This window comes from Eulemur rufifrons, chromosome 17 (genome assembly GCF_041146395.1).
Source record: "Eulemur rufifrons isolate Redbay chromosome 17, OSU_ERuf_1, whole genome shotgun sequence".
Lineage (NCBI taxonomy): Eukaryota > Metazoa > Chordata > Mammalia > Primates > Lemuridae > Eulemur > Eulemur rufifrons.
In genome coordinates this window covers 64,625,353-64,653,247 of record NC_090999.1, presented here as the reverse complement: position 1 = coordinate 64,653,247, position 27,895 = coordinate 64,625,353, and the positions used below count along the sequence as shown (strand labels likewise).

Below are 27,895 nucleotides of genomic sequence, written 5' to 3'. Positions count from 1 at the left end.
AATTATGACATTCAGATACTAAGGAGGGAAGTTAAAAATGACTCACTCTTTGGTTTCTCATGAGGGGTCATAGGTTAGTTTGAGATTTATGTAACTTACTAACCATTTAATAACTTTTTTTTTTTTTTTGAGGCAAGGTCTTGCTCTATTCCCTGGGCTAGACTGCAGTGTCCTCATCATAGGTCACTACAACCTCCAACTCCTGGGCCCAAGTGATCCTCCTGCCTCAGCCTCCTGAGTAGCTAGGACTACAGGCGTGTGCCACCACGCCCAGCTAATTTTTTAAAAAAATTTTTGTGGAGATGGAGACTTGCTGTTGTCCAGCTGGTCTCAAACTACTGGCCTCCGGCAACCCTCTCTTCTAGGCCTCCCAAAGTGCTAGGATTACAGATGTGAGCCACTGTGCTGGGCCTTAATAACATTTTTACAAACAGAAAAACTTTTTAAAAGATTAAAATGCTGACGTTTTAAAAACCTCATTTTTTTTTTTTACTTGGAAAAAGAAATTGTCTATTTAAAAATGTAAGTAACATTTTAGGAGCAGAATTCAAATAACTGAAAAAAATCATTGAAGTTTAGAATAAAATTATTCTAAAAGTGAATGTATTTATTTTGCAACTATTCTATATTGAGCAAAGAATATGGACAAGTATACATGAGGTTGTTGCAAGCCAGAAATTTATGTCCTACAGAAAGGGAGTTGCTTTAGTGTATGGGGCGCTAAGTTACTCTGTAACCTTCCTAAAACTTTTGTGGCTTCTGCTTTGCTCTGTTAAAATTATCTACGTTATTCTATATCTTAATTTATGAACATAATAATGTAAATGCTTAGTTCTATTGTTTTATATAAAAATATTTACAGGTAATGAATCCTTAAATAATTCTTTAACGTGGTGATTTTTCCAGTAGACTTTTATAAATGTTGAATATTATTTAACATGATTCTTCTCAGGTTGTTAGAACATGTAATATGTGACTTCTGGTTATTATACTATTCATCAGTTATTAGTACCGAACATATTTTTTTATAAAATGTTCAAGAAGAAAAGTTTAATAAGCAAACAAACATTGGTAAGTTTCATTTAAAAATGGAATCTTTTAAACTGGAGACTGAGAATTTTAATTGCTGTTTCTATAGCACAGCATTCTTTATTATAAAAGCAACTTGAAAAATGTGTTAATACTATAATATAGCATTTTAATTGCAACTATTTATGTATAAGTATAAAAATCTTTTATCATCAGTGTCACATTTAAAAAGTCAAGTATTTGGTATAAAACAAAACTTCTGCCTCAAAGTAGTTGTCATTTAACATCTTTACCTATTTATTTTTACCTTAGTCCATTATGGCTGCTATAACAGAAATACCATAGATGGGGGCTTAAGTAACAAGCATTTGTTTCTCACAGTTTTGGGGCTGGAAAGTTCAAGATCCAGGCGCTGGTAGATTTGGTGTCTGATGAAGGCTTACTTTCTGGTTCACAAATGGCACTCTTCTGTCTGTGTCCTCACATGGAAGAAGGGACAAGAGAGCTCTCTGTGGTCTCTTCTATATGGGCACTAACCCCATTCATGGGGGCTCTACTTTCATCACCTAATCACCTCCCAATGGCCCTGCCTCCAGATACCTTGGGGGTTAAGATTTCAAGGTATGAATTTTGTAGAGACACAAACATTCAGTCCACAATGGGAGATCTGTGTCTTTTACATCTGGGACCGTTAAAATTCTTTGCTTGAAATGGCATTTTCTGAGTATGGACTGATTTCTCTGCACAGGGATTTATACGGGAGAAACTGCTGGTGGCTCTGGGAGTTAAACCAGTCATTCCCCGACATGCCACATTTGGAAATGAGAAAATAATCCTCAGCTTCGGGTAAAGATGTTTAAAAGTCATTATGGATTTCAGTCAAAAATTCTTTTGCTTCTGTCATTCTTAAAATTGAATTTCTACTCCTCTGTTTATACATATATTTTTAATTTGCTTCTAGTCTTACCAAAACACTCATAAGAACTTTGATGGTTGACCTATCTAAATGGAGATCTAAAATTGCATATGTAAGGAAATGAAAAGTTATTTAAAATGAAGTAGAGTATGTTGTCTCAATCAAAAGCAAAACCTATCAGTGTTTGCTTTTGCAACTTCTTTTCAACATTGGATAAAAATAAGAAACTCTTCTCAATTATTTAGCAAAGGTAGTTTACCCAACTGCTAATTTAATCTTTTTCATAACAGAACAATAGGAAGTACCCAAGTTAGCAGGTAAGTGCAAGGCAGAGATGAGAATCTAATATGGCTTTGAAATTATAATGCCAGTGAAATATAAAATAATTTGAAGTTTTGATATTTTGAATTCGATACCATCTCTAAATGAGATCATACCGAGCTCATTTAGAACAAATGGCATTATATTGTTTGTCCTCCAAGGTAGAAATTACTTTAAGTTAAAAATTCAGTGTTAGCATTTCCATTAGCAAAAAGCAATATAGTGTAATTATTGGAGTGAATACTCAGGTTTGTGAAATAATCCACTCTGAAAAGAAGAGAAATTGCCTCCAAATTTTATGATGATCATTGTCAGACAAAGCTATATTGTAAAATTATTTTATAGTGCTTTCATATACCGTTTTTCCCCAAACTGTACTGAAATCAATTATCATCATCATTGTTAATATTCTTTTTGTAGTGCAATAAAACAGTAATCCTTCAGCTATTTGAAGAGAGTGCACTTTTAATGGGCATTATAAAAAGAATTTTTCTTAGTCATGATTACAAAAGCCATAAAGTTCACAGTTGCAGTGTGTGGATCTAGTTAGTGGTGCCTAGACCCTGAAGAGAAATAGGAGGATGCAGCAATCATGGCCCCTTTAAGATTTAATTGCTAAAACCTAATGTGGAATCAGTATATAAAAGGAGAAAACTCTTCACTTGAATTTATGGAAAAGATATTACTGCATAGATTTGGTTGAAGCTTTACATCCAGTCTCTCTAATGAGACTTGTGTTGTCTTTATTGAGCTTAAGCAGTTGGCCTTCGTATCATCATACAAATTTACACAAACTTTCTGTTTATTGTTAAGTGATAATCTCAGGTTTTGCCTTGTTTCTGTGACTTAGAGACAACAAAATGTAAAGCACAAGTCCTTTCTATTATTATGAAAGGTATTTGTAGGGATTGAGTTACAGAAAAATACATATTTTCTTTACATTTATGACTCTAACAACAAGGTTACTAAATACAAAATTTAGTGAGGGTCACTCAGGCATGAACCAGTATGAGTTTGCTTTTAAGTTTTTGTTAAATTTTGACCATGTGCCAAGCTTTCTGGGACATAAAAAGGGAACCAGAAATCAGACAAGTGTTTAGAAATACTGAACCCCCAGATGAATTTTGCATCCTTGTGGGTGTCTCTGCTGCCCTGATAGTTCTTTAAGGTTCTATCATTTTCAATCAACAGAGAGTACATGTGATCTGTATATCTGATAAACTTGTCAATGCCTCTTTAAAGCAGGATTCCCCAACCTATTGAATTCAGACCCCCCTGCTTCATTTCAAGTATCGTCTTGATAAGACAGAGCCATGTCACAGGCAGCTGTGTATAGCCAGCTCAGTCTACAACTAATTTGTGCAGGAAAAAATTAAATCAGGAGGTAAATTATTTCATGATTGCTCATTCCCAACAGAGTTGGGCATCATTCTGAAGAAAATATCAAATAATTGGTTTCAGGCCGTGTCAGACACATGCAATTCCCTTCTCTAATGGCTGTGTGTGGTAGCACCAGGCCTCAGGGGTCAGCAAGGAACTGGAAATAGCTTAGTGCCAGGCACGGCAATAGAGAGACGGAGCACATAGGAAATGAAGTGGCAATAAGTGCAATCCATAGGGGAAATGTGCTTCACTTGGAGTTTAATATATCGGTTCAGAATCTGGCAGGAAGCCATGCAACAATTGTTTACTTTTTTGTCAGCATCTGCATCTGTTCTGTTTTGTAAACAGCACTTAACTCTCAGTCGGTAAATGCTGAAATCAATAACAACTGTTAAGGGATTTCCTTACCCCCCACCCCCTTTTTTTCATATTCTATAACAAATGCATGCTGCAAACAATGTTTGCCTTAGATTAACAAGGAACAGACATTAACAGGGTCAAAGGGATTTGGTTGGGAACATTTTATAGCTTCTTGGGTCTATAGTAATTATATCTGTGTGATTTGAATGTATTTTGTAACCTATCCAAATTAAACTGTTAAAAAAATGCTAGCAAATAGTAATGAAGATGATTTTTTATAATTATCTTAAGTACTGTGTATAGAAAACTGCTGGCACTGTAATAATTTAGTTCTGTGCAATATTGTGTATTACAGCTGCTATGCAGAAATATTAAGTTGCCTTTTGCAGTTTTAGGAAATTAGTGATTATATCCAGCAGTACTAATTATTTTAAACATATAGTTAGTAAAAAAAAAAAAATTACAAACCACAGTGAGACATAAAAAAGGGTCGATCTGTGACTAGTGCGTATAAAGCTAAGTATATCATTAGTAAATGCAAAAGAAAAAATAACACTACTTTTAAGTTCACTGTCTTCAGGAGAGACCAAGTAGACAAATGCTGTCATAAATGCAGGATTGTTACAATAGTATTGGCATCACTTAAAAGTGAATATCACCCAGGTCAGAGGAACACGTTATTGCTGATGGGATTTATGCATGCATCTTTCCATGCTCTACTTTGGAAATATACTCCTTAAAATTTCCACATACATAATTGCTAAGTTGCATTGTTTTACTTTATTAAACCACTTCATATCTGACTTAACCCAAACCTCACTCTGTTTTCAGAATTCTGTTCTCTTCTGTTTTTACTTGTCTGAAAGCCTTAAATCATAGGCTTTTCCATTATTGTTTCTCAAATGTATGACTTCGTTGAAGCTTTCATTGGATTGCTATTAACCACAAGTAAAATTTGGGAATTATTTGATCGGGTCACTGAGTCAAGATTTGTATTTTGTCTTTAGTTTATATGTCTAAGTGTTTGGTGTGAAATTCCATTTTTCTTAATCATTTGTTATTTTACTTATCTAAATTATTTTGTCCACAATACTTTTGATAGTTTTCATTTTTTAATGAAATATATTTAATTAGAAATAAGAATTTGAGAATTTGGATAATAATACCTTTCCTACTCCTGTTGAGACTAGAAAGTACTTTGGCTTCATTTTCTTGGCTGTGCATAATATTCATTTATTTGGCATTTTGTCATTGTGCATGATATTAATTACTATATGGTGATATACAGGCAACCATGAATTCTATTCACATTCTAACTTCATTGTTATCACCTAGAATGTCTAGAATTTGGTGTTTTCATTATCATAAACATCGCAATCCATATTTTATAATAAACCATTCAAACTGGTCTATTTGAATGAAGGTTAGCATGTTTTCAGGCTTAGAAACTAGACAAGAGCTGCCTTTTACAAGTACATTCTATCTAAAAATGGAGAACCTACTTTATTAATACATCCATTATGACATTTACATGATTCAGTGAAAATGAAATAACACATAACACTATTACATGCTCTGATTTGTAAATATGCAGCAAAAAAGTGTATTTTATTAGAAAGTTTGTCTCCAGATTAGAGTTGGCCACTGAAAACCATAGACAAAATTTAGAAGCCAATTTTTATCTTTTGTAATTACTTCCTTTGCCAAAGTAAAAATGATCAGATGTTACTAAATATCAATCTACAAATTTAAATATTATATTGAAAGACTTTAGCTTCCATTTTTTGTGCTTTGCCTCTTTATTCAATAGGAATTAATATCTCACTTTTGTCGTCTCGTGTTAAATATTTTAAATCACACTAATAATTTAGTATGCAAGTTTAAAACTGTTATGATGGAAAATTTCATACCACAGGTCAAAATATTCAAAGTTTTATAGTTCTTAAAATAATCAAAGTGGCTGTCCTGCATTTATATTAGCATTAAAGTTAACTATCCTCTAATAGTGCTTGAAAAATTGTAGTGGTTAACAGAGTATATCCTGATAGACTATATAGGGTAGTCATGGGGGGATGGGTATTGTCTATGGATCATTAGCTAATTTTAAAAAATTGATAAAGGTAGCAGTTTGTTGTATTAGGTGAAGGCCATAATCATTATTCCCTAAGCAAAGTGAAAATTAAGTGCTAATTAGCAGGTTATGAAGTGTGCAATAGTAGTTAGAGCATAAGGAGTATTTTCCCACTGGTAGCAAATGCTATCTGGAGACAGTAGAGTTAATAAATTGATTGCTGATAGCTAACAATATTTTTCATACCCCTAAAGGTAATATTAATGGTCATGAGATTGAATTACTCAACATCATAATAAAGTTTCTGTATCAAAATCTTGTAAGAAGGTTAGGATTTTATGATAAATTATTTTTTTAGAATTTATCCAATGCTTTATTATTTACATGTAGTGCATTCATCATTAATTACACTTTTTCCTTTAAGAACTTGAAGTCTCTATTCAGTTATAGTTTTATTTCCTTGTTTTTTATTTAAGATAAATCTTTGAAAAAGAGACAGATGTGGCCATCTTTATACTAATTTCAAAAGAATTTGTAATTAGCCTTCATAGTCATCAAATGAATGTTGCTTAGTTATCTCTGCACAGTTTAAAGCATCTAATCTTTATTGGCGATGTGGTGGAGCTGACATATTTTATGCTCTTAATCATTATGCCGTAACTTTAATTTGATCTTGAAAATTGGCCTTTAAGATCTTTTAAGTTGATATCTCAATGAAATAAAGGGATGAATACTGAGATTAACTTTTTAAAATATTGCATGGACATAATTCTAAATGTTAACTTTGATTTATATTAATTAAATACAAGAGAATTCTAATAAGGCAGCCTGTCAACAAAGATTTGTGGTTACTCTGGAAAGAACATATTTCTACTTTTTTTCAATAGTTAGGACTTACGCACACTAAGATAAAATCTAGTGATCATTTTGAATCACTCACAAAAATGAGATTGTTTATGTAATATCATTTTGGAATCCCTGATGGCCACTTGGGATACAAAGAAAGGAGCACAGGCAGTTTCCCCAATTTATCGTAAGCCTTGTGGAGCCTTCTAGCCTCCAAGTGAATTCTAAGCATGTAAGTCTCACTTTGGCAAAACTAGACATCTTTACTCAACAAACAACTATCCATGGCTGCTTTCTGATCTTTTTGTTTGGTGTGAGTGACAGCAGATGCAGATGCAGGTGATGATTAACAAGCGGGACTTTACAACTCTCAGTCCAGCTTACCGTCCGTCATCTCTCTACCCATCTGAGACAAGGTCCATAGGAAAACCTTTAGCCTTATACAAAATTCCCATTTATTGCTCAATTTTGCTCCTTCTCTGTTGCTTATAACCAAAAAACTTGGAGAAGTACAATCCTATCAATAAATGCCTTATTTATTAAGGGCTTTGATAATATTCTGTTTATATGCTTTGTTGAAATTAGAGCAATTTACAAGCTGATCTTATTGAGGCCCTTTCTCTCTTAGGTCCCTTTGCATTTTAGGTACATGTCTATGATCATTATTATCCTTGATGCACAGACTCAAGTCATAGGCTTCTTCCACAGTATGCCCTTGCAGTGCCCTGCCACTTTGACCCAAAGGTGAGAAAGTCTGGCTCTGAATACTTTGAACAGATGGCCAGTTCCCTGTAAGACACCAAAGATTGGAGAATGCAGAGTGAGCTCTTCCTCCTTAGGAAGATGTGTATATTTGCTTCCCAAGTGGCAGGACTTTTCTTCTGAACCCTTAGGAGAAAATCAGAGAGGTTCTTGAATTGGTCTGCTATAAAGACAACCAAGAAGGGAAGAAAGAATGTTTAAGGCATGAAGCATGAGCATAGAAGCAGGAATGTTATTGTCAGATGATGGAGAAGTAGCGTGAGTGCTATGGGAACAGCTAGAGGTGAGGCATTCCTGTTAATAACAACAATAAATTCAGGTGAGGACATACATTCCTGATTTGTAGGACAGTGGGATCTCCATGGGGGCATTCCCAGTCGAAGAAGAACTAAGTGCTACATTCATGAGAGAGGAAATGGAACCAGAGAAGAGGTGGCCCCACTTCCAAAATGTACACCAGGAGCATTTCTGGAGCCCTGGTTTCTTTTTGTTTGCTTCAGAAATAATATAAATTTGTGAAAATGAAAGGTTTATGGAAACTTTGAATGTGTTTCTTCAGTATTAGCAAGAGGGAAAAAAAGATAAAATCAAGATTGTTTGGATTGTTCAAGGAAATGTTATGGGGAGCTCATTCATTCATCAGTTAGGAGATTATGTGAAGAGGGCCTAGATTTACATCGTGGGGTGGGAAGAAAGAGAAAAACTGAGATTTTTATATTGAAGTACTTTTCCTTTTTGTGTAGTCTTTAGTGTACTATTAAATGTGTAAAGTTATGCTAAATTATATATTTCATAAACTTTATGAATCTGAAATTTCTTCCAGGGCACATTTGTAGATTTCATGATACAGATATGTAAGAGCTGAAATAAAGTGAAAACAAAGTGATCCACTGCTAAAACTGCATTTTGTTAGGAATGTTCTTCTTACTTTAAGGAAATTTTCAGAGTAATGAATTTTTATTATAAATGTAAAGCTTTCACCATACATAATGGAAAAAGCCAAAGTCTTCACATTCCCTACCCTCCAATCTCTATCCCCAGGATCACCATTCTTATTGACACTTTGTTGAATATTTTAGAATTTTTCTTATGCACAAAAATGAATTAATATATGTATTTATAATTTTAAAAATACTGTTCTGTAATGTGCTTTTTTCATAATAGTTCATGACCTCTTCCCATGTCTGTGCAATCAGGACTGACATTCTTTTCAGCAGCGCCATGATATTCTATAATGTAGATGCAGCATAATTTATTTGCATATGGCTACATTTAAATTGATCTTATTAGATTGTTGACTCACTGGGTTTAGAAAAATACTAGTTTTTTTCCTTCTCAAAAGCAATGTATGCCCATTGTTGTGTTGTACAAATACACACACATTTATATATGTATGTGTGTATACAAGTATGTATTTAAAGTATATAAAGTAAAAAACTTTAGGTCTTTTCACCTTCCCTACCCTTACATCTACCACCCTAAAGTAATCCCTGTTAACAGTTTGGTGTGTGCCCTTCCACATTTATGCACATGCTGTGTATGTACAGTCTACAAATTCCTCTGCGGTTTCTTTTTAAATTATTATGCCATGGACCCCTTTTATCTCAATACATATAGAATGATCTACATTATTCTTTTTACAGGTTGCAAGCTATGCATTAGATGACATCATTATTCAATCATTTAATTAACCAACTCTGATTGATAGACATTAGGATTTTCCTAGTTTTTTTTCTTCATGTACTCGTGAGTATCTTTGAAAGTTTTATTCCTTGAAGTGATATTCCTGGGACACAGAGTAAGCTAATTTAAGTTTTGAGAGAGAGAGAGAGAGAGAGAGAGATATTCAAATTGCCCTCCAAATTGCCCTACTGGGTTTTAACTACAAGTATTCAGAAGCATGAACATCTAGATTGATATGTGTATTTATTGAGATATCAATTCAATAATTATGATTTTTAAAATGTGTTGAGGCCGGGCGCAGTGGCTCACGCCTGTAATCCTAGCACTCTGGGAGGCCGAGGCGGGTGGATCGCTCAAGGTCAGGAGTTTGAGACCAGCCTGAGCGAGACCCCATCTCTACTAAAAATAGAAAGACATTATATGGACAACTAAAAATCTATATAGAAAAAATTAGCCGGGCATGGTGGCGCATGCCTGTAGTCCCAGCTACTCGGGAGGCTGAGGCAGTAGGATCGCTTAAGCCGAGGAGTCTGAGGTTGCTGTGAGCTAAGCTGACGCCACGGCACTCACTCTAGCCTGGGCAACAAAATGAGATTCTGTCTCAACAAAAAAAAAAAAAAGAAAAAGAAAAAAAAAAAATGTGTTGAAATCCCTGTGCTTGCCTGCCTCCTTCTGGATTATCAAGGCTATTGCTGTTTTGCTAACTATCCTCCTGTTGCTGCAAAAGAGGCCTGTACAAAGGGATGGGAGTGAGGAAGGATGCTTAATGCTTAATGTCTTGTAGCTGTTAGGAGCTTTGGAGCCAGAAGACTTGTCTTTCATTCCAGCTTTGCCGCTTTGCAGCTATGTGACCTTGGATAGGTTGCTTTTCTTCTATGAGTGTCCCTCATTTAATCTAGAAGATGGAGATGATAATTTCCTCCTGGTGTTTGAGTATTAATATAGATATTATATATAGTATCTGGGACAAACAGTATTTTATTATCTTTATTTAAAACATATGCATATGTACACACGTGTCCATACATAGCATTGTATTGAGAAGGTGACTTACTGTCATCCCTTAATGTGTTGTTACCAAATACCAATATATGACAAGGGACTGCAGATTTGTCATTTTTAGGTCAATTGCACAACGAATACTTTGTTTTATCTTTAAAGTGCTTCATATAATGTTCTCTAGAAGTGTTATTTAATTCTTTAAATTTAAAAATAAGCAATAGTAATGAAATAAGGCTAAATTAAAATAATAAATGTATCCAGAGATCTCTTTCATTTATCCTCATGGTTCCAACCCTCACTCTGTGTGAACGTTTGCCAGGTCTAGCTCCAGCACTGATCTCACTCCATACTTCTAGAGCTTCACACTTCCAGAGCTCACTGCCTGTGAATTTGGTCCCTTGGATGTTCCACAGGCACTCCAAACAAAACAAGAATAAACTGGAACTCCTTATCATTTCCCTGATCCCTGCTCCTCTTCCCCAATCTAAGTTAATGCCACATAATCACTCAAACAGAAACTACAACTCATTCTCTCTGTCTGTCCCAATCCCTGCCATCAAAAGAATTCCCAAGATTCTTAATTTTTACTCAGATTTTGCCTCACCACCTAAATATTTCCAAATCTATCTCCTCCTCTCCATTTCTGCCATCAAGGTCTAATTTAGGTCTTTATCATCTCTCATTTGTCCTGTTAAAATTGTTTTATTTTTTAGTTGGATTCCCAGCCCTTATTCTTGTTTTTTCCTAAGACATCTGCCAAGCACACCTTACTCCCCTGTTTAATGCTCTTCAGTGGCTCCTCATCACTGTCATCATTAAGCTTTAGCTACTCAGTTTTGGAAAGCAAACCTTCCTGCACCTTGCACTTGCCTTCTTCAGCCTCATCTTGTGCCTCTCCCACCTCATATTTTTCACTCTCCAGTAACACTGAACTGACAGAAGGCCCTGCTCATGATAATGATGTGTACCATCTCCTACCCTCTTCCTCCCCTTCTTCACCTAATTCCCACTGATCCTTTATGACAGCTCATGTGTCGTTTCTTCTAGGAAGCTTTGAGCTTGAGCCCCTAATCTGTGCTCCCACAGCATCTTTACATGCCTTCTCAAAGCTCTTAGCATATTCTATTAAAATATTTAATTAGGGGTATGTCTCCCCAGTGGACTCTAAGCACCCCAAGAGCAAGTATTATTTGTTTTCCCCAACACCCAATCCACTGCCTAACACATGATAGGAGCTCAATGAATATCTTTTTAACTGAACCATTTGTTTCAATCAATATCTGGAGGTATAATACTCTATATTGGTAATAGCCAACTAATCAACTTACTAATTGAGCCCCTACTGTTTAAAAAATATTATGCTAAGAGCAATGGAGATTCCAAAAAGTATAAGATCCTTGCATCTCATCTAGATTGAGAAATACAATATGAATATATGAAAAGCTGCTGGAGTCATACAGACAAGAAGTTGCAGAGTTCTGAGAAGAAAGGGATTCCAGGAAGTAGGAGTCTCTTCTGACTTCTGTCCAGAGTGATCAAGATGAAATGGAACCATGTTGGTTGCAGGGTGGGCAGGAGCTGGAGAAACAGAAAGCAGGAATTGATGATCAACAGCATTCACTATCTGGGGCTTTCCCCTACAACGTAGGGGGAATTATTGGCTCCGAAATAAAACTTCAAAGTGAGAGATGTGCACAGAGAATTTATTTAGAAGGCACAAGACAGAAAGAAAACCTGGGCCTTGTTTCTCAGGTCTCTTGGCCTCTCCCATGTCATCACTCAACCCTGAGAGTTCCACGTGGTGCCTTATTGTGCATCTTAGTCTCACTCTCTACCATCCACTCCCAGTTCGCCCTAGAGCAACTAGTAATATTTCTTTTGAGAAAGCTACTTTCCCCCAAGCATTTTTTTCTGAAGTTTGAAATAAATTTAAAGCCTGATTTTATGTGGTGTTGTCAAGTGCCTTCAAATCCAGGAGGTAAAGATGACTAACCCCCAAAGCAGTATGGGGGCAAAAGCATAAAGACCATATTAAATTAATTAGTGATTTATATTAGACTTTAACTACGTTAGCAATTCAGGGAAGGGAGATTTTAGTGTAAAGAAAAGCAAGCTAGAAAAACTTCATAAAGATTTTTCAAATTAAAAAAAATGTTCCCGTAAACAAATCATAACAGAACAACAGAGCCCAGTATTGACCAATTATATCAAAACAGGATAACAGTCAACCGCTGACATTTTCTTCAATTAGTTTCTTATCCATGGACTTCTTTTGGCACTGAGTTTTTCTTATGTATTGAAGGTAATGTCTTTCTTATTGCCTGAACTAAAATGGTTAAAGAGAGGTAAATTTACAAGACAGAGATGGCCACAGGAGCTGATGGTAGCCGGTATGAGGCATGGCCTTGGGTAGTCACCCGACCCTGCTTTCAGATCTGACTCTGTACCTCTCTCCTGTGCTGCAAAGTGGTGCCTATCACGTGGTACCTTGTGCATTCTAGGCACAAGGCAAATCTTTATTGAATTAGCAAGTGAAACCCACTTAAAGATACTTTTTGTAAATCTTAGGCTTTTTGATGGAAAGATGATGTCTGCCACCAAGGTGCTCCAAAGTCATATTTGAAGTTTGAAGGAAATAAGACTTTACTTTTATGGCTGAATAACTATTTTTAGGTGAGGAAGGCAGCTAAAAAAGGTAAGATTAACTATAAAATTGACTCTACAAAATGCCATCACACCCCTGCAAATGTCTTCCCTACCTCTCAGGTACTCTGGTAGCTCCTGAGTACAGCTTTTCAGGTGGTTACAGGGGATTGCTATTATCACCATGGCTCTCTCTTTTCATATGAGTTTTAACATACATTTGTAGGCATTATAATTTTCCTACCTGATTTAAAAAGTGTGAATAGAATCTTACTCTTTATTTTTTGGTATAAAAGAGGAGAAATTTCCAATCTCTTTTGAAAGGTTATTATTCAATTAGAAAATATATTAGGAAGTACACTCAGCAGGTGTCTCAACTTAAATCCTTCTTTTTGATGATGGCATTATTTTTATTCCAGTGCTAAATTTTTAAAATTAATTTTAACATGTTATATTAAGAGCTGATAATGTAACTTCTCTGACATGGCATATTGCTTTAAAAAAATGAAATATCAATTTTTCAGATACAATCTGAGTCTATAGTAAAAATGAATTGTTAACTTAGTTTAAATTTTTTCTGTAATTTTTAGCAGGATAAGGGAAAGTAACACATATGATAAGAGATAGAATTAACTGAACTCTAGCAAAATTTGAGACCGAGAAGAGGATATAAGGAAGATATTTCATTAATAATATACCATTAGCATGCAATACTTAAAATTTACAACCCATTTCATTACACTCAAGATGTCTTTTTATTAAAATGTTCTCTGAAAGGTTCAGCATATCTAAGTATTTACAAATGGGATTTAAACCAGCATAAAACAAAAGTCAACTGAGAAAATATTCAGAAAATTTCTCTGGGTACAGCTCTCAATTTTGGCTGAATTCAAATGTAAGCCATTCTTTGATTAGCATCTTCAACTAACAGTGGCCACATCAGAAGTCAGATAATCCTCTCTCATGTTCTCAGTTAAAAAAAACAAAATAAGAAAGGTAGAATATAGGAGAGGGGCAAGAGTATTATTATACCCTTGGCAAAGAAACACAAAGTCAGATTTCTTGCTAATGTAATACTGACAGCTTTTGCCAGAGAAGAGGGAACAGAGTGTGGGAGAATTTTGTTATCATTTAGCAGTAAGTTTAGGTAACATCCACTGGAGCCAGTGTTGGCCTGGGAATCAGAAAAGGGTAATAATAGAAGCAGTTTCTTTTCAGTTTTTCTCATTAACCCAAATACTTTCAGGGTGACTCTGTCTTCACCCTTTTTAGCCACTTAGGTTTCTCTTGGTATGTAAAATAAGGGGATATATGCTCTATTGGCCCCTCCAAGGGGAAGAGCAAACCTCCCTCTCACATGGGGGCTTTTGGTGGGCTGGGGGAATGTATTCCAAATCTGGTGTTTCTCTCTGTCCATACATCTACCTCTCTTTAGATCATGGTTACTAATCCTGTCACTGGGTACAAAATTTAGAGTAACAGCTATCACCTAGAACAATCAGAGAAAGAAGATATAGAATATGCACATATAGCATCTATACTAGCAATTTAATTTCTTCTAATAGAGCATTTTGGTTGTCATGTTCCACTGTGAAAGCAGTTGCCACTTTGTACTAATCTGTGTGTTTGTCTATCCTGAAAAGGTAAGACCATTAGTTATTCTTCAATATATCCCATCACCTTACCCAAGGCCTATGTTGTAGTAGGGTAAGAGAGTGATCTGTGTAAATGTTTTAGGACATTTAATTTTATGACATGGGAAGAGTGATAAAGAGGTTATGAGGTAGAAGCTGGACAGGACCTATTCTTGCAAAAGGAAGTAGAAACCTCTAGGGACTACAGGTCTTCTTAATGGGAAGGAGATCTAAAGGGTCTACTTCTGATAAAGTCAGATGGATCAGGCAGAGGGCTGTAACCAGATGATCAATAGAAACCTAAGGCTTGAGAACCTCTTAGAATTATATGCAAAGCATTGCTTCCATGAACACAGATGCATCACGTGTGTTAGATTCTGAGAGATAATGATCACTCCCTCCCCCACCACACACACACACACACACACACACACACACACACGTACACACACACGCAAACCATGGTTTTGAAGGGTTGACACAGTAAAGATGCAGTGGAAGGTCTTGGAGTGGAGCTGCCATTCAACTTTATGAACATTTAACCTTAGAGATGGAGTCCATTAAATAACAATAATAATATTTAAACTAGTTTATAGTGAAACAGGTCTCTGATAAGGTGTTTAGGGTTATTTCTCCCCAAAATATTTTTTGTTAAAATTAGCATACAGTAATTGTTGTGAAACTCATTTAATTACTTTACTAAAAGAAGCACGTTTATGGTAGGAAAAAAAGCCAAATAAAAAATGAGTTAAAGAAGTTGGTTTTGTCACTGACACTTGCCAATATGTTTCATTTTGAAATCATTCATTCACACAGGCGCTATGATGGACAGTGGGAATGCAATAATGAGGGGAAAAGATCTCTGCCTATGAGAAGCTTAAAGTTTCAGGAGACAACTCCCAAACTAACAGTTATGATGTGACATAGTAAATGCTAAAGGAAAGTATGTGTGAGGTGAAATATTAATAGGCAGGAGAATGGAGAGTGGGGGCCTAACGTGGCCTGGGGTCTGCGAGCAGGCTTCTCAGAGGAGATGGAAATAATATCTAAAATTTGCATAGTGCCTACTGCCTCCCAGGTACTGTTCTAATGTGTTAACTCAGTTAAACCTCACACACTATTGAGGCATGAAGAGACAAAATAACTTGTCCAAAGAGCAATGCGTCACGTAATAAAACTTGGCATGGAGGCAGCCAGAAGTGAGGAAAGACAGACAGGAAGGAGTCCACATTCCAGCTTCTAAGTGTTAACTTTTCTGAATTAATATTCAGATTTATTAACATTTATGAGGCTCAGTTTCCCTAATAGTTTTTTCTCCATTCTTTCAGCATTTAGAAGAGGGGTCTGACACTTATCTGTGAGTAATCTAAGTTTCCATATACTCAGCTCGTGTTGGGTTATATTTTCACTCAAATTCATGGATATTCACTTTCTCCTTTTAATCATTTATTCACTCGTTCATTTACTCAATGTATTTTAAAGTTTTACCCTGTCTATTCTGTATGGTGCACAGGGAAGCCTCCTCAAATGAGGTGAGAAGAAACAAATGTCAGTTCTGAAAACTAAGGTGGAAATATTCTTTGTCTCAGTTTTACCCCCAATACTTTCCTAGTCATATCAATTTGCAAAATAAATAAAAGTTACAAAAATAGTGGTCAAGAAAAGGGGAAAAACGGTTTCAATTTCATTTTCGTGTCTGTGATAAAAACAATGCCTGCAGATCGATCCTCCGTGATTTTCCAGCTGCTTGTTAGGCTTGCCTGACAAAGAAGGTTTTTTACAAACTCAGGAGCATGATGTGTGCTCTCTGCTTCTCCTCCTGCTGTGGCTTCATGGGACCTCCCTGGCATAAAAGCAGGCCAGTGCTTCCTCAGGCCACTGGTATTCACTTAGTGGGCTCCAAAGTCCCACCTGCTCTCAGGAAAGGGACTTGCGTACTGGGAAAAGTAAAGCTTATTGTTTGTTCCTATGTGGTCCTAGCTGACTTCATATTATAATATTGTTTAAAAAGTTTTCTTTACTGGAACAAATATATTCCATTTGGATTATGTCATGAATTGCATCTGGAATCATGAGACTTTCAATAGAGTTTGTGTATCCCCTCTTTTTACATCACTTGTCTTGTGGCTCTGAGAATACCTCTCCACTGAAAATGGATCCATTTACAGTCAATAATAGGGTGGCTAATGTTCGTTTTTCTTTGGGAAACTGAAATGGGCACCTTTTATCCTATTATACAGATCCACCAGCTTCAGATTATCTGATTTCGTAGCTTCTCATTTTCTCTTGTATCTTACTGCTATTATTAACAAGAATTCTGTTGCTAATGGTTTTGGAAAATAATATGTGTGCTTTCAGCCATTACCTGTATTTTTATGGTTTGTCTGATTTAGCTGGACTTTGATATTTATTCCGAATGCTGCTTTGTTGCAGATCAAATGTGAGGAACACTAATGTCCCTCTAGATTTATTTTCAGTGTCCTAAATTTTTCTAGAAGAGAATGAGGTTAATAGTTTAACTATTAGTCACTAGATATAACTAATAGTTAACATCTTTAACTGTATAGTCTATAGTCTATATTCTTTATGAGTGATATATCTATATATATGTGTGTATTCATATATACAGAGAGAGAGAGAGACTTTTTAAATTTTAGGACAACAGCTTTGAAAATATCTGTGTACACTTTTATAGTGAAATTGTTTTTCTAAAACATAATTTTTGGCCAGGCATGGTGGCTCATGCCTGTAATCCCAGTACTTTAGGAGACTGAGGCAGGAGGATCACTTGAGGCCAGGAGTTTGAGTCTAGCCTGGGCAACACAGTGAGACACTGCCTCTACAAAAAAAAAAAAAAAAAAAAAAGAAAGTATAATTTTATTTTTTAAACACACAACACAAAAATCACATTTTAGAATGAACTGTATCAATATGTTCTATCAAGTTCCCAGCCCATTATTGTTTTTATATCCTTTTGCACACATTTTCTATATTAGAAGTAACCTTGAAATCTATTTTGTCAAACAGAATGCTGTAAAAAATGTTTATAGAACACTAAATATTTATTTATTTATGAGCTTACATCTATAAATATTTATTGTTTTGAAGAATATATTTTAGATTTGGGTATAAAATCTTTCTTTTTTCTGGGCCAAATGTAGCTGTTTCTAGGACTCATGGAGGTTCGTTCATTCATTTTGTTTTTTAATCAGTTTTCTTGAATCCATCCTTTGTGTAAGAGATTATGGCGGGTTCTGAGATACTGTGGTGAATAAGCTGAATATAGTCTCTGGCCTCATGGAAATCATTATACATTTGTGAGGAATGTGTCTAAAGAACTTCAACTATTGTTCAGGTTTTTTTTTTCCTAACAGCGGTTCTTCTTTTGCCCACAGCAAATACATAGGATATGCTCTGAGAAATTTCCTACAGGTGTTCCATATTTCTTCCAGAAATAAAAAAGTCATAAATTTCTTGACCACGGAAACAGTGGAGTTTCGTTTTGTTTTTAAAGTCATTGATGTTTTACACAATTCCATCCTTCTGGTTGACTTTTGAAGATCAAACCCCAGGTTTTCTGTTGCCTAGAGAGTGATTTTTGACTACAAGAGTTTTTGACTAGCGATTATGGACCCCCCAGACAGGGGTCTCAAACCTAGTGTACAGAAAACTCACTTGGGCCACTTAAAACGAATATTTTTGGGCCTCATCCCACAGAGATGCTGATTCACTAGATCTAGAAATGACCCAGGAATTTGCATTTTTAATATTAATAATAACAAGATCCTGGACCATACTGTTCTATGAGAGCACCGATGGACTTCAGGTGATTCCATTTAGCCCTCAAACTGTGACTACATGGAATTTTTTCAATGAGAAGATCTAGGAAGATTTGAAAGACTTCCATTAGTTTCTCAAAGGGGTCTGCAAAAATACTATGATGATATTAGAAGCAGCATTTTGCAAGTAGAAGAGGGTACTGGTAAAATCAGCCACACAACCAGTAACAAGAACCCACAGTGCAAGGTCTAACAATGGAAGGAAAACCTACAAAGCAGGTATAAATACCCACGTTGTGCAGTAATCCAGAGCAGTATTCCCCAAAACAGTTGTTTCTGAGAATATATCAGAAGTGAATAGATGTGCTGGTAAACTGGTATTTGTTGATCAAAAAAGTATGAGAAACATTACGTTTCAAAGAATCTTTATTATAGAAGTAAATAGAGACTTTAATATGATAATTTGCATTATAAATCACTGTACAGAGAATTAGCATGTAGTATTTCCCAAATTTATTTGATCATAGAGCCCTTTTCAAATGATTATCAGTTTGAGAAATACCCTTTAACAGAGGGACAAACATTAGGCCCTGAGTGCAGCATAGAAATAAGTAACTTTCATCATGACTCTGTCATGAAGAAAAATTTAAATTGTGTTCTAACTATAAATAATAGGAAAGCAAAGTATTTTATATTGTGTTGTAGAGAAATTCTTATTAAAATTATACAGAACTGCAACTATTTAATTATTTACATGGACTTATTCATTAGTAGTTGATGGTAAATTAAATAAGGTCTTGCTCTAAAATGGAAATTTAATTTTTTTTTGTAATACTGGGATTTAGGATAAATTTATATTTCCTAGGAATCACAGAGCTCATCCTATAACCAAGCAGCAGTCATTATTTCAGGTATTTTACAGCAGTGATTGGTGGCAGGCCAAAAATAATTGCCTGTATATAAACATTTATGTCCAAGATTTCTTTGAAGAAAGACAGGTCTATAGTGATTTCAATCAATCAATCAATCAATAAAGGCCAGATTGCCTTAGAGGGGAAAGGAGAACTCCTGGGTTGATTGTAGCCAGATAAAGTTTTCTGGAGAGGTGACTAGGAGAAGAGAAACAAACAGAAGTAATACTGACAAAAGAGGGAAAGATTACTTTAAAGAAGGAAAACATATAGGGAATTTCTTTCTGGGAGAAACTCTTTTCTAATTTGGTTAACAGTGAAGAGTCTAAGGACAGAAAAATAGTTAGGCTTTGCAGGTAGAAATCATGAGCTAAGTTGTGATGATTAGGACACTAGTCCTGTGAGATCCTGTAGGGAAAATAAGCCAAATAAGTTTGGGAAATGCTACTCCATCCTTTGTGTTTAATTTTTCTTTAATTGGCCTTTCACAAAATGAATTTATCACAGAATTATTTTTCCCATAAATTAAGAACCCTCACAATACCCCTTGGGAGAACACTGAGCTAATAGTGATAGGAAATAAGGACTACTAATTAATGGGCCTCCACCATGATCATTGCTTCTTTGGGACAAAAATTATTAGATTTAGGTCATACATATTATTGTGTCCTTTTTCATTAGTTATAAGGATTCACTGAATTAAAATGGATTTACCTTATAATATTGTTATATTTCTGGAATACAAGATTCTTTTAAATCCAGGTCATGAAAGTAAGACCTCTTCACGAAGAATCCTCAGACCCTACATAATTTTAAATGAGTAGCACTCTTAGGTAATAGTGTTTGGATTCTTAAAGGTTTTTCTTGGGGGGGGGGGCTTCTTCGCTTACCTTATAAATATTCACAATGCTTCCAATTTAGAATTGAGGCAAATGAAGCCTCTTAAATATGCTTCTAATCAAACTATTGAGTGGCCTTTCCTAATAATTAGGAAGGATTCTTAAAGTCTTTGAAAATTTGGTTTATAAACATTTTAGGTCCAAAAGGAACTTTAAGGTGTAGAAGATTAAACTAGCCTCTCAGCTACATGAGCAAAGCTTAAAAGAAATCAAACAGACCAAATGGGAATCAAGCAACAACTAAAAAACGTAATGTATTATATTCTCTTTTTATTTTTGAGGCATGATTTTTCTGGAAAAAACTAAGTTATATATGCTGCTTACACATGCTTGTCCTCTGGCATGCCGATACACGAGTGATAGATGTGAGTAAGGCTGTTTAGAGATAGGTTTTTATGTATATGGGGCTAATGTAAATGTAGAGATAAAATAGTGCTTTTGTAGGCACTTGCAGATTTTTAAGTGTCTTTTTTACTCTTCCAGAACAGGGCTAAATTCTACAGTTTAAGTTGGTAGTCAGCTTTTTCTCATATTATCTACAAAGATACCACGACAGTTTTGGTCCTCAGTGAAGAACTGTATTGTATGGCTACGAGTTTGATGCTAACATTTTAAAATTTCGCCGAAGTGAAGTGGATTAAATATAAAATTGTTACATTTCTGGAATCTTCCTTCTAAATCCATGTGAAGTTATCTTTTTTAACATGGAATCATTAGACCCTACGCAATTTCTGAATCACACTGTCAGTATTTTCTCTTCAAAGGCACTTTATGTTTACTTTGCAGGAGTTTACACATTTTCCAATTTATAGTAAAGCTTCAAGATACTTGTTAAATATATGTTTTAAGAAATGGCATTAATAAAACAAGGATATTTTAAATTCTTGAAAACTTAGCCAAAAGTGCTATTTGGTGATATCAATCTAAAAGGAAAGCAACAAATTTGAAGTTGTTTGAGAATATGTAATCAGTGAATTATTTTCCATACTGTGAAAAGTATAAGATAGGTTTTTTTTTTTTTACCATATTAAAATGGCAGTGTGACTTGACTAGTAGAAGAATTATAAAAGCAAAAAAGATCAACCTTTGTGTAGGTAGTATTGTTTCTTTGCAAACAGTAGCTATATCAAAATTATTTAGACAGAAGTTATTTTTAAACATGATTTCATGAATTATGCAGTCAAGATCCAACAGCTAAATGAATTTGCTTCTTTTTAATGATAGGAACACTTTTAAGGTCTTGAGGAGTATATCTTTTATGTAGTCTTTTTTTCTTTAGAATTTTATTTTAATTTCAGACTTACAAAAAAGTTGCCAGAATAATACAAAGAATTCCTAAATTTCCTTCATATTCATATTCCTCAATTGTTAATATTTTACCACATTTCCAATTTTGCTTTCTCTCTCTCCTTTCTTCTCAAAACTTTTTTTTGTGAACTGAGAACAGGTTGCAGACATTTAACCTTATATACTTCAATGTGTATTTCCTAAAAACAAGAACATTCTTTTTCATAATCATAATATAGTTATCTAAATCAGGAAATTAACAGTCATACATTAATAGCATTGGATTGTAGACTTCACTCAGATTTCACCAAATTACCCCAATACTGTCCTTTATAGCAAAATAAAATACTGATCATGTATTGATTTCAGTTGTGCATAATGTCTTTTTAGAGTCCTTTCGACTGGAACATTTCCTAGTCTTCGTGTTTTCTGACATGACACTTTTGAAAAGTACGGACCAGCTGTTTTATAGAATGTTCCTCCATTTGGGTTTGTTTGATGTTTCCTCCCTGTTAGATTCAAGTTATCCCCAGACTAAAAAAGAAAGATAGAATTATATAAGATGTGATTTTAAAACAACAAATTATATTCCTGTTTATAACTCTGAGAATCAATATAGTTATTTAATTGCCATATTTGCATTGAACAGAATATTCACCTCCAGTTTTCTAAAAGAAAAGATGCTCCTAGGAGATTTCATATGTTTCTTAATGAACAAACTTGGTTGAATTATGGAGAATCTTGTTAGTTTTGATGGTTTATGGAATCACATAGATAGTTCTAATATTTACTGAGAAAACAAATAAAATGTACAGCAGTGTTGATCTTCTCTTTTCACAGTTACTCCTGAAAGCCCACAGAAAGGAGGAAACTTCTCCCTCTCCTTAGAGGAACTCAAATTCTTATCACAGCTCATACAATCCTTTTTGAAACTGGAAAAAAATGTTCAAGAATTGTTTGAAGAAATGTTTTTATCACTCAAGATACCGAGGAATACTTCAGGTAATATGTTCTTTGGTTTAAGTTTGTAAAGCTATGATTTCTCTCTGTTTCTGTTTCCTGCCTCTTTGAATCCCTTACTTGAAAAAAACTACATGATAGAATTCTTTAAATAAGCAATCAGTATAATACACACCATGAATTACATTTTTATCCTTTGTTCTTGGCAAATTCCTTAATTTTAATTGGCAAAGCATGATATGTCGATTTGGGATAATAGTCTTTAGCTACAATCAGATCAATTTTTTTTTTTTTCAAATAAACACAGCCTGTCCTATGGACACAATAAGCAGACTGGATGATCAAGTAGCCCTCTTCTGCCACTCGCAGCCAGACCATCTTTAGCAAAACATCTAGTCTCCCCAGACCTGAATGTTTTCATACTCAAAATAATAATGTGGGACTAGAATAATTTTCTCCTTGTTTTCTTTCAGAATAAGATGCTTCAGAGTCTAACATGTTATATAGCATTGTGAGAGTTAAATGATTTAGTGTATATACAGTACTTAAAAGAACATCTAGCTTATCATAAACTATCAATAAATACGAGTTAAAACATAATTATAATGATATAGTATGTTATTTTAAATTTAGTTAGTCTTAACAAAATCCCTTTGAAGAAAGCTATGCCATATGTATTGACATAATAATATTGCTAACATTAATGATAGAATTTAAAGGCACAATGATTAAGGTATGTTCTCTGTTGTCATATGTATATTTATAAAGATTTTCCTCTTTATCAGGATGAAATGCACAAAGTTCTCTTTTACATAATACCATATATCATTCTAAGGAAAATAAATATATACAGTGGCTGTATCTGCAAAACCAAGTGAGGGAAGCAAGTGATTAATAATCAATTTGAAAATTTCAACCCCCAAACATGATTTCTTGGTAAAAATTACATTTATTTCACTCAATATGTTTACCCTGGTATTTCTTTATTTACTTTGCCTGTGAAAATGATGTCAAAAAAGTTGTAGGGTTGGAGTGTGTTTTATCTCAAGCATAATTTAGTGGCCTTCTATATTTCAGGTTAAATGCACTATTAAATTATAAGGTAAATAGTATAGATCGCTCTTCCAAATTTGGAGATAATTTGAAGAAAAATGGAAGTGGATTATAGATTTCTGAAGCTGACAAAAAAAAAAAAAACTCCAAGGCGAAAATAATAAAAATATAAGACAGAAAATATGAATATTAATTAAAATACAGAATAAAAAAGTAAATTTAATTAAGAGATAATGTGAGCCCTGAAGAGTCTTTTAGATAGAGTTGACTGGGTGGTCAAAGAGAGATCTGACTAGAGAAATATGACATCCTAATTATTGATTGACATGTTCGTGTCTCGAGCAGTTGACATTTGGTGTTGGTACTCATCCATCATGCCTGGCTAACATTTGGCATCTCTCATCCACATCTCTAGTAGATCTCTTCTAAGGTATGGATCAAGAAACAGAATGAACTCCAAAACATCTAGGCCCCTAGCCATTTGTATTGGTCCTAGGCCAGGCCCTTGGAAAATTAGGTCAGTTCTGAGAACTTTATTCTTCTTAAGGACAGCATAAATTCAAAACCAGAATTGTTTTAGAGATCTATTGTAAAGATATAAAGCCGAAATGGCCAAAATTGAATTAAAGATTTGATATGCTGATTTCAGGAAAAATTTTGAAAAAGCTGGTTCAACTCCATCAGATTAAGATCAAACAATGTGGAGAGTTGCACGCACTGTATATTTGAGGGCAATGGTTACCATTCTTGAATAAAATCAACAGAGCAAACATATAATTATGACACAATATCATGTCTTATCCCAAATTTGTTATCATATAAGCAGTAAGGCAGACAAAAGCAACTTCAGTATCACATTAATAATGGTGTACTATATAAACACCTTTGTGTGTAATTAAACACAGGCTATAGAAGGAATTTGGAAGGGCAAGTATAAGAAATATATGAGTACTAGATCATCCTCTTGTGATTTATGTACTCGTCATTGTTGAAATTCATATTTTTTTAGTAACAAAGCTAAGATTGATTTAATATGACACAACTTTATGTAAATGACTCCCTGAGAAGAATGATTTTGAGGGAGATTGTCAAGAAAAATCTTAAATGTTTTATTCAGTGTATCCAAGTTAATCAATTCTTATCAAAAGCATTGGTTTCTTAAATCAGGAAGGAAAAGATTTCTTGAAAGATGATTAAGGAAACCAAATGTATCATAAGTTAACAATTGGGTGTTCCTGATAGTTAATGTTTTGCTTAGAATCCTGTGCGGGAGAGAATGGAAAAAAAAAAGGAGCAAATCATTTGGTTTCCTGTGTATTTATTTTGATTGGAGCATATTTTGCTAATAAAGGTCTTGGAAAGAGTTGCCTACTATGTCTATGTAACCCAAACAATCTGATGAAAAGTGAGGGTTGTTTTTCATTGTGCAGATGTTTTTAAAATATCCAAGTGCTTAACATCACATAGAGAAAATATAAAGATGATTAACCAAATATTTTACTTTTTACTTTGATGTTTAATATTGTAGACTTAGCCAAATTGGCAGTTCTCTTAGTAATTTGAACGTGGACAAGAGATTTTGTAGAGACACAAGAAATATTTTCTGAGAAAGAAAAGATATTTACTCATTATATTTATTTACTTTTGTTTGGTCACAATTTGATGGTATTCTATTTTTGTCACTTCAGAAAATGATAGGACATTGTTTGACTATTATGATGCCTTACTATATTAGGTGATGATATCTATGGAGTGGTCTCCGGTTTGATTTATGGGGCATTTCTAATGCTCCTTCAGAATAAAGTTGTTCTTTGGGCAGTTCCTCAATTTTTCCAAAGGTGGCATCTGAGATTTATCTAAACCAGGAGGTTTCTTGGCCCTCATTTTTCTTTAGCCCCAGCAATGACAAAGAGCAATGGCTGCTTCAATTGGATGTAAGAAGAACACTTAGGGTTTGTCTCAGAAGAATCAAAGATTTCAGATCTTCTGAAAGATTGTTTGTACTCTTAGGGGGTCTTAAGAGGGGTCAAATGGCTTCTAAGAGTTCCTTAGCTAGATGGTTAAGGGATTGTATTAGGGAGGCGTATGTAGTTAAGGTAAAGAGGCTCCTAGGGTTTGTAAAGCTCATTACACTAGGACTTTAGCTGTTTCTTGGGCAGAGAGGTCGAAGGCTTCCACATTGGAAATTTGCAAGGTGGCCACCTGGGCTTCTCTTCATACTTTTTCATGGTATTATCTCTTGGATGTAGTCTCTTCTACAGATCCAGCTTTTGGTGGGAGGTTGCTTGTGAGCCAGAAAAAGAACAGTGAAGAAAAGAAAGACTTGTAGTTCCCATTTAGAGCTGCCAACAAGGCACATTGCTTTGTAGTGCACACAATGGGAACCTATGAAGACCAATTTGGGTGTGAAAGTGGATGTCACAGGGAAGTACTGCCAACCTCTACTCTCTATGAAAGAAAGTGGCAGTGTGGAAACTAACCAGAAGTGAAAATGAACCACAGAGAACTCTGTAGGGGAAGCTGTTGAGCAGCTAGCATTCTTGTGACCCTCTGCACTCTTCTGAGGTTCTTAATCTAGGCATGCTCTTAAAGGAACCAATGTTGATGGCATGCAAATAACCATATTTTAGAGCAATGAGCCAAAAATGGGCTAGTTTGTCTAGACAATGACAATAAAGGTATAGAATTTTCAGTGTATTTTAAATATGTGAACTAATTCTCTACATGTTCACAGAGCTCATAAAGTTTTACCTTGCCAAATTTTGAAATTGACCATTTTGAATTCCAAACAAATATAAAAATGCCACCATTCGTTAAAACCACAAGATATCTTATTAATGTGGATTCTGTGTTACTAGTCCTACCTAAAAAAAAAGATCCCTCTTGCTTCTCTATATAGAATTCAGGTTTTTAAAAAATCTTTTCAATTTTGGGGAGTAATTATATTTTAAAGATTATAATCCATGATAATTCACTTTCTATCTTACTATAGAATTGCTCACCAGCAAGAAAAAGAAGTCTTGGAAGCTTCTTTTTTTCTTACTCATCTTGAATATAGGCAGATGGTTTGTATAAACATCTGAGCACATTACTTTGAGTGAATAAACATAATGTATTTGGGAGTGAAATGATAAATACAAGATAATTAACTTTTCCCATAAGTCTTAAACTATAGTGGCACAATGGCAGATAGTTATTTCCAGAAACAGATCTACAAAGCTTATACTTCAAACTAGTGCCATTTTTCTGGGGTAAATGCCTTTTAAATTAGCTAGTTTTATGAGTGATCTAAAGAAAGTAAAGTGACATTAAGAATCCAAATGTTGTTACCTCATGTCATTAAAAACTTGATCTTTATTATTTTTTCTTCTTCAAAAATTGTTTTTGAATAGTACCACATTCACATAGTAAAATTTTTGTACAGGACAAATAACTAGTTCTGTTTATATCCCGATATTAAAATAACTCAAAATCCTGTCATACTGTATAGATGGTCTCTTTTATTAAAAATTCAGAAAATGTAGAAACACATTCTTTCTAACAGCTGAATAGTTTTTCATTGGTGCCTGTATCATAATTTAACCAGCTATTCATTGATGGAAATTTAGGGATTTTTATTTCCTCTTCATTTGCTACCACAAACAATGATAAGGCAAATTTCCTTGAACTATTTTTATATAGTTATATATTATAGTTTATAATAGTGCACAACTATATCTGGAGGGTAAATTTCTGAAGTGGAATTGCCAAGTAAAAGGATATGGTCATAAAAAGGATGAAAAGATAAGCCACAGACTAACAAAAAAATATTTGCAAAACACATATATGATAAAGGACTTGTATCCAAAATATACAAAGAACTCTTAAAATTCAACAAGAAAACAAACAACCCAGTTTAAAAACGCATAAAAGATCTGAACAGGCACCTCACCAAAGAGGATATACAGATGGCAAATAAGCATATGAAAAGATGCTCAACATCATGTCATTAAGGAAATGCAAATTAAAACAAGATGCCACCACACACCTATTAGAATGGCTAAAATCCAAAACACAAACAACACCAAATTCTGTCAAGGATGTGGAGCAACTCTCATTCATTGCTGTTAGGAATGCAAAATGGTACAGGCTCTTTGGAAGACAGTTTGGCAGTGTTTTACAAAGCTAAACATAGTTTTACCATACGATCCAGCAATTGCACTTACTAGGTATTTATCCAAATGAGTTGAAAACTTACATCCACACAAAAACCTGCACACAAATGTTTATAGCAGCCTTATTGGTAATTGCCAAAACTTGGAAGCAACTAAGTGTTCTTCAGTAGGTGAGTAGATAAACAAACTGTGGTACATCAAT

General features: G+C 34.5%; 1 protein-coding gene across 3 annotated transcripts in view; it reads left to right on the top strand.

Annotated features, from left to right (window-relative positions):
* The window catches only part of KIAA0825 (KIAA0825 ortholog), a 368,374-nt gene that overhangs the window by 74,125 nt on the left and 266,354 nt on the right, over positions 1-27,895 (top strand). For all 3 annotated transcript variants that reach the window (XM_069492483.1, XM_069492481.1, XM_069492482.1), the window contains one exon: positions 22,367-22,528. In XM_069492483.1, coding sequence (XP_069348584.1) covers positions 22,367-22,528 — 162 coding nt within the window. The remainder of the gene's footprint in view (positions 1-22,366; positions 22,529-27,895) is intronic.